Raw genomic sequence first — 11,007 nt, forward strand, 5'->3', positions numbered from 1 at the left:
GTGGGGGTCACACTGAAAAGCTGAGTTTGTAGATAGTGGGTCCTTCCAATTGCCATAACACGTATCAAAATAAGATGCGTATTCTTGGAGGATACAATATTCACAATTCACGACAAACCGTCGTATTCACCAAGTGTAACAAAAAGAACTCCAAATGTATTGAAATATTTTGGAGTTTACAATTGCAGCGTCAGTTATATAACAATTGTGTGCGATCAAATTAACTTCCAGACTCAGCTAGGACAAGTGAGGTATATTTCGTTGGCACATACTGGTCTAGACCAAAAGACTAGTCTGTATTTATCGTCAAAAAAGATATAAAACTCCTCCAAACAGAGGTGTGATGGATTTTTCTGTCTAATACCCGTCATAAGAGATGGCGATGATGCTATTCAGGCTTCTCCCGTTATAACGAAGTCCTCGGGGCCGGCTGTCTTCCTTCGTCATATCGGAAATATCGTTCTAACCGAAGGGGGTTTTGCACCATAAACTTTAAAGATGATAATTTTGGGACCTGAATTTTTACTTTGTTGTAACGAAATTTCGTTATATCATAATCGTGTAAGTTGTAACGGCCGGAGCGCCCTGTACTGGCCCAGTCTGTTTAACAATGCCAACTTAAAGGTCATTCGCACTAGTCGAAACCCAGGAAACTTCAGTCGAACATAACTCGGCATGAAGAAATTGTTATGATATAATGCAGGCTCCTAAATGAAGTGGAATTTTATTTTTGATTTCGTTAGCACGGCTAGTCATTGTTAAGATACCGTAACTGACATCCTTACCCAGCCTGTTTTACCCTGGAAGACAGGAAAACTAGCGATAGCGAGTTGTGAGACCTAATTCGTGCTAGTGTATAGCTAGCACTTCCGTAGGATACCCCCGAAAACCGCGCGACCCGAGAAAAAACAAAACAGAGTTTAGTAAAATATATGAGCGAGTGGGCGTGGTCTATAGCGTGTGTGTGTGTGTGTGTGTTTCCCCGCAGTCACAGGAACTGCGCCTTCCCTCGGTCTGTGTGATTTAAAGGGACTACGCTATTATAACAGGCTAGACGGACGGTGGTAAGTTACGGATTCGGATACTGGGAAACTGCAGGGTATAAAGTGACTGTGACACTGTACTGAATGAATGATAGTGACTTCATACTTGCATCAGCCACTCAACTGTCGACATGCTGTCATCATAATGTGATTAGTTTGCTTGATGGTATGGCATAAATTGGATTTTGACTAGAGGTCTAAGCCACAGTATATATATATATATATATATATATTTATATATATATATATATATATATATATATATATATATATATATATATGTATATATATATATATATATATATATATATATATATATATATATATATATATATATATATAAGGGTGTGTGTGTGTGTAGAATTTTATCCCAAAACGAGCTAAATCCATTCTTGTCGAGATGTTTGTGATCAAAGCTGCTAAAAACAATCAAGAAAATCATAACCTCTACTGAGAACATGTATTCCATGTTAATATGTTACAGGTGATCGAGGTATTACTCAAAAGGTTTAATTTTGCTCTATCTGATGAAGGGCTCCCCCAGCTTTGTCTAAAGGGGGATAATATATGTGTGATACATATATGACGCATTAATTTTGTGCATGTGTTGTAGCTGAAAATACCTGCAGGCCTATAGCCCACACTGCACCAGTTTTCATAGCATAGATTCCTCGTTTCCCCCTCTCCCAAAAAATAAATAAATAAATAACTAAATAACCTTTTCCGCCTATGTTTTTGTGTTGTCAATATCACCCTTTTCTTTAAAAGTTATTTTCTGTAAAAGAAAAAAAGGAATTCTGTCTTTCCTTTTTTCCTATTATTATTTTCTATAGATCATTCATCGGAAGGACTCAAGACATTGGAAATGAATGGAAGAGTGTGGGCCTAACATGCAGCCAGCCATCGCTACCCACGGGGGTGCCTCGGCCATCCCAGACGAGGTGAAGGAAGCCCGTTCCCAGGGGGTCCAGCGAGCTGCGAGGGCGGGCTACTGTGTCCTGAGGGAGGGAGGTACAGCTCTAGATGCTGTGGAGGCTGCCATTAGAGTGATGGAAGATGACCCGGTCTTTGATGCAGGTGTGACAAGATAACCCCTAATAATGATGTTGCTACCAACATTGTATCAAGTACCACGTGAGAAGGCCTACTAACAACACGTAATTAAAGGGGAAATTCCCAACCAGTTAGAAGTACGTTAGTCTGAAACGAAAGAGTTACTGTATTATAACAACAGTAAAAAAGAAAAAAATGATCAAAATTGGAAGAAAGATACGGAAGCTATAAGATTGTGAAGTTTGACTAATAAAAAAAAAATCAGTTCTTAAACAGTTGACATATAGATATGCAAATGAGTGGACTAATGATGTCATCACCTCGCAAGTTTCCATCGATCGCGTATAAAAACTGAAGAAAATTCAATTCATAATGCTTTTTAGGTGTAAAACATAAACGTTATTCTTGGCTTAATAACTTCAAAATAACCGTATAAACACCGTAACAGCCCGACGTGTAGACACCCTCGAGCTTGTGAGATGACGAGAGGACATCATTCACTTCACACTGGTCCCTGTTTCCACGCTATACTCCATTTGGGACACTTGACTTGACGTTAATTGCTGCATCGAGTTTCGAAGTTCATTTGCTTGGTGTCTTTCACCACCGACGTCGTTGTGGCCTTCCCGTCACTGCTCCGTCCAGTTGACTCCTTTCCCGTGATCGCCGATCGTGCGTGCCTTCCTGATGCGCATCTTCGTAATCGTCTTCCCTGCGCTTGTCCGTCACACTGATCCTTTACATTTTGGAAGCATCGACATATCTGTATACAACGTCATGTTGTTGGATTTCATTAGGCTGGCGTCACACTGTTCCGAAATTGAGCAAAGATTGACACACGATAAGGGAAATGTTCAAATTCGGCTCTGGTGGCATAAACTTCGAGTCATTCGTGAGAGTATCCTATCAAGCCATCGTAGGACCGCCGATGGAGTTTCTCAGGATCCGGCAGCGACTTCGTGAGCGGCGGCAAAATCTTTGGCAAGCCAAAAATCAGCCCGAAGATCTCCCGAAGGTTCATTTATAACAAGGATTCACATCTTCGTGAAGCCTTCTAGTGTGGTTCGGGTGTTATCGTAAAACCTTCTGTAGGTATCGTATTTGCTTCAGCTGTTGATTGGCGGCTTTTAATCGAGTTCGGGGCCAACTTCGTGCGAAATTGAAAAGTCCACATTCTTATGGCCATCTTGTATCAATTTCGGGAACTAAACAGTGAGACGCCACCCTTTCTGGAGGCATCACACATTGTCCCGAAGTTGAGCAAAGATGGACACATAAAGGAAATGTTTAAATTCGACCCTGATGGTGATACAAACTTCGGGTTATTCGTGAGGACATCTTAAGTCGTATAACCGCCGTCGGAGTTTCTTAGGCTGTTAAAAAAGGAACGTGCTTGCTTTGGCTATATTGATAAGCTTTTTACCACGTTCGGGGCCAACAACACGTGAATCGAAAATTCCATATTCGTATGGCCATGCTGTGCCAATTTCGGGACAGTGTCACGCCAGCCTACACGATTGCGTCGCTAGATTATGACAACGGACATGGTTTTGTAGTGGTATTGCTGTTCATTATGAATCAATCCTCTTTTATTGTGTGTAGCTTTAATGATATTAAGTCCATGTACGCAGATGCATGTTACAACTTTGTAGAGTATTGTTATTCATGCTGATGCTGACGCCACATTTACAAAGCCCTAAATAACAGAAAAAGCACGAAGAATGTTCGATCGTGTTGTGGTGTTATTCTGCGTTGGTATTCTAGCTGTGTTCAAATTCCAGTAACCTTACATTAAAGATTGAATTCAGGAGACACAATTTGTCATTTTCCCTCCGTTTTCCACGATAGTACGCAAATCGTGGGTATACCATTTTCGAACATTTCTCACTTTTATACAACGTTACACGTCCACACACACCTCCTTTTAATTTAAACTTCCCAACAATTTATTTAGTTTTCGACGAAGAAAAGAGCGGCAACTGCTAACTTCTCTGGGTTATTTTCGCATAGTTATACTCTAGTCAAAATGTTCCAACATCAATGAAATACAATAGTTTTAATCGGACTACAGATTTAAGGAAAATATTGAAATTATCACAGTATGTTCCAATACTGAAATGTCAGATTGCATCTGTGATTATACTAAATCACAATTTTGTGGGAAAAAGCAATAGTTTTAAGTTGGTTTAATTGAACTTCTGATTGGGTAAACTTTCTGCAGGAAAAAGATAGTGACTGAAGTGCTTGTATTGTTCGTGAAGTTGCCTCTATAATACCATTTCATGGATCGTTCGGGTGAGTTGTGGTCACAGAGGGATTATAAGTAGCTTTTGAACATGTACCGGTATTAAGAAAAATCTATGCAGGTCTTTTGTGTTTTAGGGCCGTGCATGTTTTTATGTTCACAGGCTGGGTTGCATTTATTAAAAATAGAATGGACAACCTGAATGCTATCAAGTCAGTACATAGTAATTAACTTCTGTCTGTAGAATCCTTTGTTTCAAGTTGTGGACGGTTAGATTTTTTTTTTAAGGGGATGGGTAGTAACTGATCAGTGGGAATCAGTGGGAATGCTGGGGGATGATTGTTCCAATCCTTGTGGGATTCATTTAAGAGTACATTATATATCTATTGTTGTGCGATCTATTGTTGTGCGAAAATTATTTGCTTCAGAATGGTCTCACTATATTCAAGTAATGTGCAGTTTAATGTTTCCAGGTTAGCGTGCCTGTACAATGACGGGGCGATCGTTAACGGCCCGTTAACGATCGCCCCGTCACTGTACAGGCATGTTAACCTGGAAACATTAAACTGCACATTACTTGAATATAGTGAGATTATGAAATCGTTCTGAAGCAAATAATTTTCACACAACAATAGATATAACATTATAATGTACTCTGAATCCCACAATGATTGGAACAATCATCCCCCAGCCATGCATTCCCACTGATTCCCACTGATCAGTTATTAGCCATCCCCTTTAAGGAATGAGGAGTCTGAAATTTGAGTTCAGGAAGTGCAAACATGGGATAGGTAGCTGTCATCCTGATAGGGGTCTATAATATACATTTTGGGTATCCAAGGTTGTTTTAATAGGCGTGAGGAAACTGTGAACTGAGTAAAGGAAAAACCCCTTGCGGTATATCACTTACACATCTATCCAGCAATTACTTCCTCCTAGGGTTGGAGCGGATCTAAACTATGACGGTGAGGTCGAGTTGGATGCCATCATCATGGAAGGCAAAGAGCTAAGGTCAGGAGCAGTGACCTGTGTGCAGAACATCAAGAATCCTATCTCACTGGCCAGGAAGGTCATGGAAAGAGTAAGCTGTCTTCTTAGGAACCTTGTTCCCTCAAAAGCGATACAAAAAATTAAAGGCATGATTTACCATTTCCAGATAAAACAAAAACCCACCCTTAGCGCTTCAAAATAGTTCTAAAATGTGAGCTAGGGATAGAAACATTTAACCAATGTAAAAATTTGAACCAGAATAGTTGATGAGAAAAATAATGATATTTCCTTATTTTCTAGGCTTCATTGCAAAAAATTTTACATGGTAGGATGTTTTGTGATACAACTGACCTACACGTATGCATCAAAAGCAATATTTTGAACATTTTTTTAAAAAATCACTGCTCCCAAAGGTAGATAGGACCTTTAAAGGAACTCTTTGAATTTCCATGTAGCACACACGTAGTAGTCAGATTTATGAGAGAAATATATTCAATATATTTGCATATATTTCATATATATATATGTATATATATATATATATATATTTCAATATATTTGCATATATTTTTTTATTATGTGCCACATTTTTTTTTTCTGTCAAAGCTGTCAGCAATGGGATTGTGGGACATCATGGAGGTACCATTTTTATCCGTCAGAAACATCAAGAGCAGACTTTCTTAAGTAGTAAATTGTTCAATTGCCGTAGGGCTAACTTGGATCTGGATGAGTAGGTGCTGTAAAGTCTCTCTAATGAAGATTTGTGACAAGCACAAAAAGAGATCATCCGACTTCGTACGGTTCAATACCTGAAGTGCCTTTTATTCTCACGTCCCCTCAAGAGGGGGCGTTCTTGATAAGAGCATACATTACAGGTGCCTGCATCATATACATATAACATTTAGATAAATACCCTTCATAATAATGTATCAAATAAATTGTTACTTGAAATATGAAGTCATATTCACGTAAACATATAGAAACTGTTTCCAAATGTGTTATGGACAGTGGTGATAGTACTATGTGTTCAACTCTTTAAATAAAAGGCCGAATTTTCATAACCACAAATTGTAAGTGTGAAGACAACGACCGTGTCCCTCTGTGTCATTAATGGTAGTAACTTTTAAATGATTGTTTAAGAAGAGAAGAACATCATCCATTGTTAAGAATTCTTGTTCATTTTTTTTTCTTCAGACAGATCATCTGTTGCTTGCTGGAAAAGGTGCCAACCAATTCGCCAAGGAGATGGGAATTGATGAAGTAGATCCGAGCGAACTGGTGACTGAGATGGCGAGGAAAGAATGGGAGGAATATCGCGAATTCAACAAGAATGTTAAAGTTTCCTACACAAATAGGTTGGGAATACTTGTATCTCATTTTTCTTGTTGACTTTATCATACATCATGAATAAGTTGTAAAATTACATAGACTTGTTGAAGATTCAATTGAGTATGATAAAAAAGCACAATTAGTGCAGTTTATTAATCGAAATTGATTGCAGCGTGTTGGAAGAGTTAGTAATGAGTAGTTGTCTTTTGCAATCAGCGGAAGGTGTGCACCATTTACAGAGCAAATTTCTCTTTGGGTTTGTTGGACTTCAATTGAACTTCACTGAGAAGTGTGCTGTCTGCTAGGATCTTCCCGATGATAAAAGTCCAGATCGATGTGAATGTGTTTTCAGTTCTTCATCCGTGTGAGGCTTTGTTAAAACAGGAATTGCATCACTATAAACACACTTCACCAAATTCTTCAGCATTTCATGCTAAATCTATCCTCTTTCTCTTTTATACCGCCCGTGGTGCTTTTCCATCAAATGTATGTTGGTATCGTCAGTGTACGCGCACGTTGACCCTTGTGCTATTAGACCATGGACCTACAACAAAATTAATGTAGGTCCATGATCAGACAAAGTTTTTCTCTCATATAGCCTGAGTATTTTCCCTCACAGAGCAGACTTTGGTCACGAGCACGAGACGGTCGGATCAGTGGCTATTGACAAGTGGGGGAATGTGGCGTGTGGTACGTCAACAGGTGGTATTACAGGAAAGCTTGCTGGTCGCGTCGGAGACACACCCGTTATTGGTAAGTATTAACCTTAAACTATTCAAATACCACATTATGTGTGTGTTCATGTTGCACAGTTGCAACTTAGGTGCAGTGTGCAGTGCATAAAAGATTCAGAATTGTAGTCACAGAACGAGTTGATGCTAGATTTTACTATCTACTATTTTTATGTCAATAATGTTGCCATTAATCTCACTTTTTACAGTAAAAGTGTTGAGAAATATGCTGTCACTTGCCATACCAAGTATTTCATTTTGTAAATGGGCTTGTATGACGTTTTTGGAATTAATATTTACATCCACTGTGATGGAATGAGGGTTTTTTTTTTCAGGAGAAAAATTGATGGGAAATAATTTGGAGATGACAGTGTATTTGTGGCACGGGGGGGGGGGGGGGGGTCAGTCTACTTGCAAAATTCGTGGGAAAAAATATCAGCAAAGCAACAAGTACCGCGTATACAGTAGTGCAGTACATGTTCATTTGAAATATAATGTTCATGCTGTTGTTGCATTTTAATATATCTCGTCCTTTTGAATGTTTCTTGTGTGATTTTGGTTAATATTTTACAGGCAGTGGGGCCTACTGTGACAATGCATATGGCGCTGTATGGACTACTGGTCATGGTGAGGCTATCATGAAAGTCAACCTATCCAAGACAGTTCTCTCCTACATGGAGCATCAAGGTACGTCCATGTGTCAGAACTTTTAGCTTTGTCAGAAAAAAAAAGAGATGAGAATGTCGAGAGCAAAATATACCACAGGTTATAACGTTGTCCGTGGTGGAAACTTCTGAAGATTATTGATTAACTGCCTGATTAAAGTTTCGGATATGTTAATGTTGTAAACCATAGTAAAATTGTAAGCTAAACTTGCCAGTGGTATAGGAGTAGTATACAAACTAATGCAGAAAAGCATTTTTCAAACTGTTGGGGCCTGAGAGGTAAAATGGATATGTGACCCGACGGAAGGGGGTGTTTATGTCCTTTAGTAATCAGTTCGCTTAATTTTTAAAGCAAACTTACTGTACTTTCCAATTTTCCTTCTTGTCATTTTCAGTATTAATGATGATCTTATAACCTGTAACATAATAGACCCTAACGCCTGGATGTAACCGAATTAATGAAACATGCCTTTTCTCAGAAAATATGTCGAAATTCAGGGTTAAAAGTTCCTGCATATGCATACTATGTGTCGAAAAAGTGAACTTCGATTAGAGGAGGTAGCTAAAGAGTGAGATTGAATTTCACTGATGTGTTAAACTCGGATTGATGCATTCACTGTATCCACGTATTTATCGTGAGGTCCTCGTTAACACATCAACAACATTTAGCAGACTGAATTTCGTGCAGGGGTTATCTGCATGTTTGATAAAAATATTTGTAAGAGGGATTACAAAGGCTTTCTGATCAATAAATATGCATTTATGCAGTCAATTTCTATTTTCAGCTAAATCTGTGAAGATCCTTGAAGGAAAGAAGAAAAGTTTGCAATGTTGGTGCAGGTTCTGCCTGGGATCCCACATTTAGCAGCTGGTATTACACTCCATTTGTAGCACTGCTGGCAGTGAGAAACAGAGAGATGCTCTATGAAATACTGTTCTGTTGTATAACTCTGAGAGGGAAATTGTTTTCAAAGGCCAGGTCTGTAGAGGTCTGAAATATGGCAACACATCTCCAAAAGTCAGAGCGTGATTAGGACAGTGATTACAGTGATAATAGTTATGATATGTCTTTACGTCAGATGAGGCTAGGGCTTATGATGTGCGATTAAGTTCAGATTCTGAACGTTTTTGATTGGGTTTTATCCTCCCTGTATACCGCACACGGCAGTCTCGCACACAACGCCTGTGCTTTCTTTGCCGCTTGGTGGCGATACCCCGAGAATTTTATTTTAATATTATTATTCTTTTTTTTTTCGGGCGTGCAAATTCTCGGGGTGTCGCCACCAAGCGGCAAAGCAAGCACAGACGTTGTTTTTGAGACTGCCGTGGATAAAACCCAATCAAAAACGTTCAGAATCTGAAGTAATGATGTGCCAGCAATGTGAAATTGCTGTCATCTAAGAAATTCTCCTCACTCATTTTAAACATGACAGTTTTTAGGATACATTTTGACATGACACTACGTGAGCAAGATTGACGATGTTCTTTGGTGCAAAGTCAGGAAAACTTTGGAAATATTTTCCTGTTTTCCATGCAGGACTATCAGCCCAAGAAGCGGCAGACAAAGCGGTTGGCTTCATGCATCGACGGGTGGGTGGAGCAGGAGGGGCCATAGTGCTCAGTTCGTCGGGAGACCTTGCAAGAAGCTTCAGTTCGCAGCGTATGGCCTGGGCTTTCGCCAAGGACAACTCTGTGAGATATGGAGTGGATCCCGGAGACGATCACGATGGCGGGAAGATTGCCTGACATGGAAACCCGGCAGTTTTCATAATGTCTTGTCACTTCAGATAATTTGTAAAGATCTTAAATTGTAGTGGTTCTCATGGTGTCTTGCCATTTCAGTTTCGACTATGTGTAACTTTCAGTAACTTTCCATAACTTCTGTTTTACTTCTAGCTTTCAAATTGACTTTGTGTAAATTTTCGTTGCAACTGTTCTTTTTTTTTTGGGGGGGGGGGGGGCGGGGTGGGGGGGGGGGGGAGGGGGGCTGAGTCAAGATGAACTCATTAGAAACATGAAAGACAGATCAGTTCCCCCTATTCTTTGGAAGTACTACCCCTCAGGGTGGTTGGATTTTCCTCACTATTTTCACCACCCCAAGAATACTCAGGAGACTTTCACGATTATGATAATATGTTGACAGAGTTATATGACAGATATCATGAACACAAATTGGTTTGGTTTGATCTGGTCAACCACAGTTTTATTCACTTTTTAACATGCAGTGCAACAACCCACTTTGTAGCGGCTATAGCAGTATGATTCGCAGTACTTGGTCAGTTGGTTAATGCATTGAATAAAGACAAATCTATATTTCATAACTTCTGCTTATATTCTTATCCTGATATTAGTGAGCTGTGTGTGTTTGTATATGCGTGTGCGTGTGTGTATGTGTGTGTGTGTATGTATGCGTGAATTGTGTATTTGTGTATGAGTGTTGTATACGCAGGAATAATGTAAATGCACTCCATATGAATTTTACACTCATCCCATAGTTTTGAAAATATCACCCTCACTCTCTTATCCTTAAAAACAACAAAAGCAGCAAACAAATAAGAACAAAACAACATGTATAAAAAGGAACATCGTGGGTAATTCTTAATAAGACAACGAATTATTCTAACAAAAAAACTTGACAAATAGTATTTACTGGGAGTCTTGTAGTTGTCTGTTCTAGTCAGGCAGTGTTGCAATATTAGATAACAGCAAACGTCTAGACACAAGATTCTTGTAAGAATAATCCAGCAATTACTGGATAACAGTGTCGTATAATACATAAAGAAGATACCCACTCATTTTTTTTCTCGCTATGATATTGTCAGCTGTGTTTTTTTTTTTACTTTGTCAGCTCTATGAGGGACTGAGAGGAAGAAGTCCTTGTTTGCAAAATCTTCTTCGAAAATAAAATCAAAATACTTCTTGTTTGTCTTTTTTTCAGTCCACTCATGCAA

General features: G+C 39.1%; 1 protein-coding gene across 1 annotated transcript; it reads left to right on the top strand.

The window, feature by feature from the left end:
- The first annotated feature begins 1,933 nt into the window (after positions 1-1,933).
- On the top strand, positions 1,934-9,802 carry LOC139725476 (isoaspartyl peptidase/L-asparaginase-like). The gene is made up of 6 exons (XM_071636552.1): positions 1,934-2,122; positions 5,264-5,422; positions 6,526-6,686; positions 7,280-7,413; positions 7,965-8,078; positions 9,594-9,802. The coding sequence occupies exons 1-6, from the start codon at positions 1,934-1,936 to the stop codon at positions 9,800-9,802; spliced, it is 966 nt and encodes a 321-aa protein (XP_071492653.1).
- The last annotated feature ends 1,205 nt before the right edge of the window (positions 9,803-11,007 follow it).

This window comes from Diadema antillarum, unplaced genomic scaffold (assembly GCF_040938485.1).
Source record: "Diadema antillarum isolate AM-2024a unplaced genomic scaffold, OU_Dant_1.0 seq00000043_RagTag, whole genome shotgun sequence".
Classification (NCBI taxonomy): Eukaryota; Metazoa; Echinodermata; class Echinoidea; order Diadematoida; family Diadematidae; genus Diadema; species Diadema antillarum.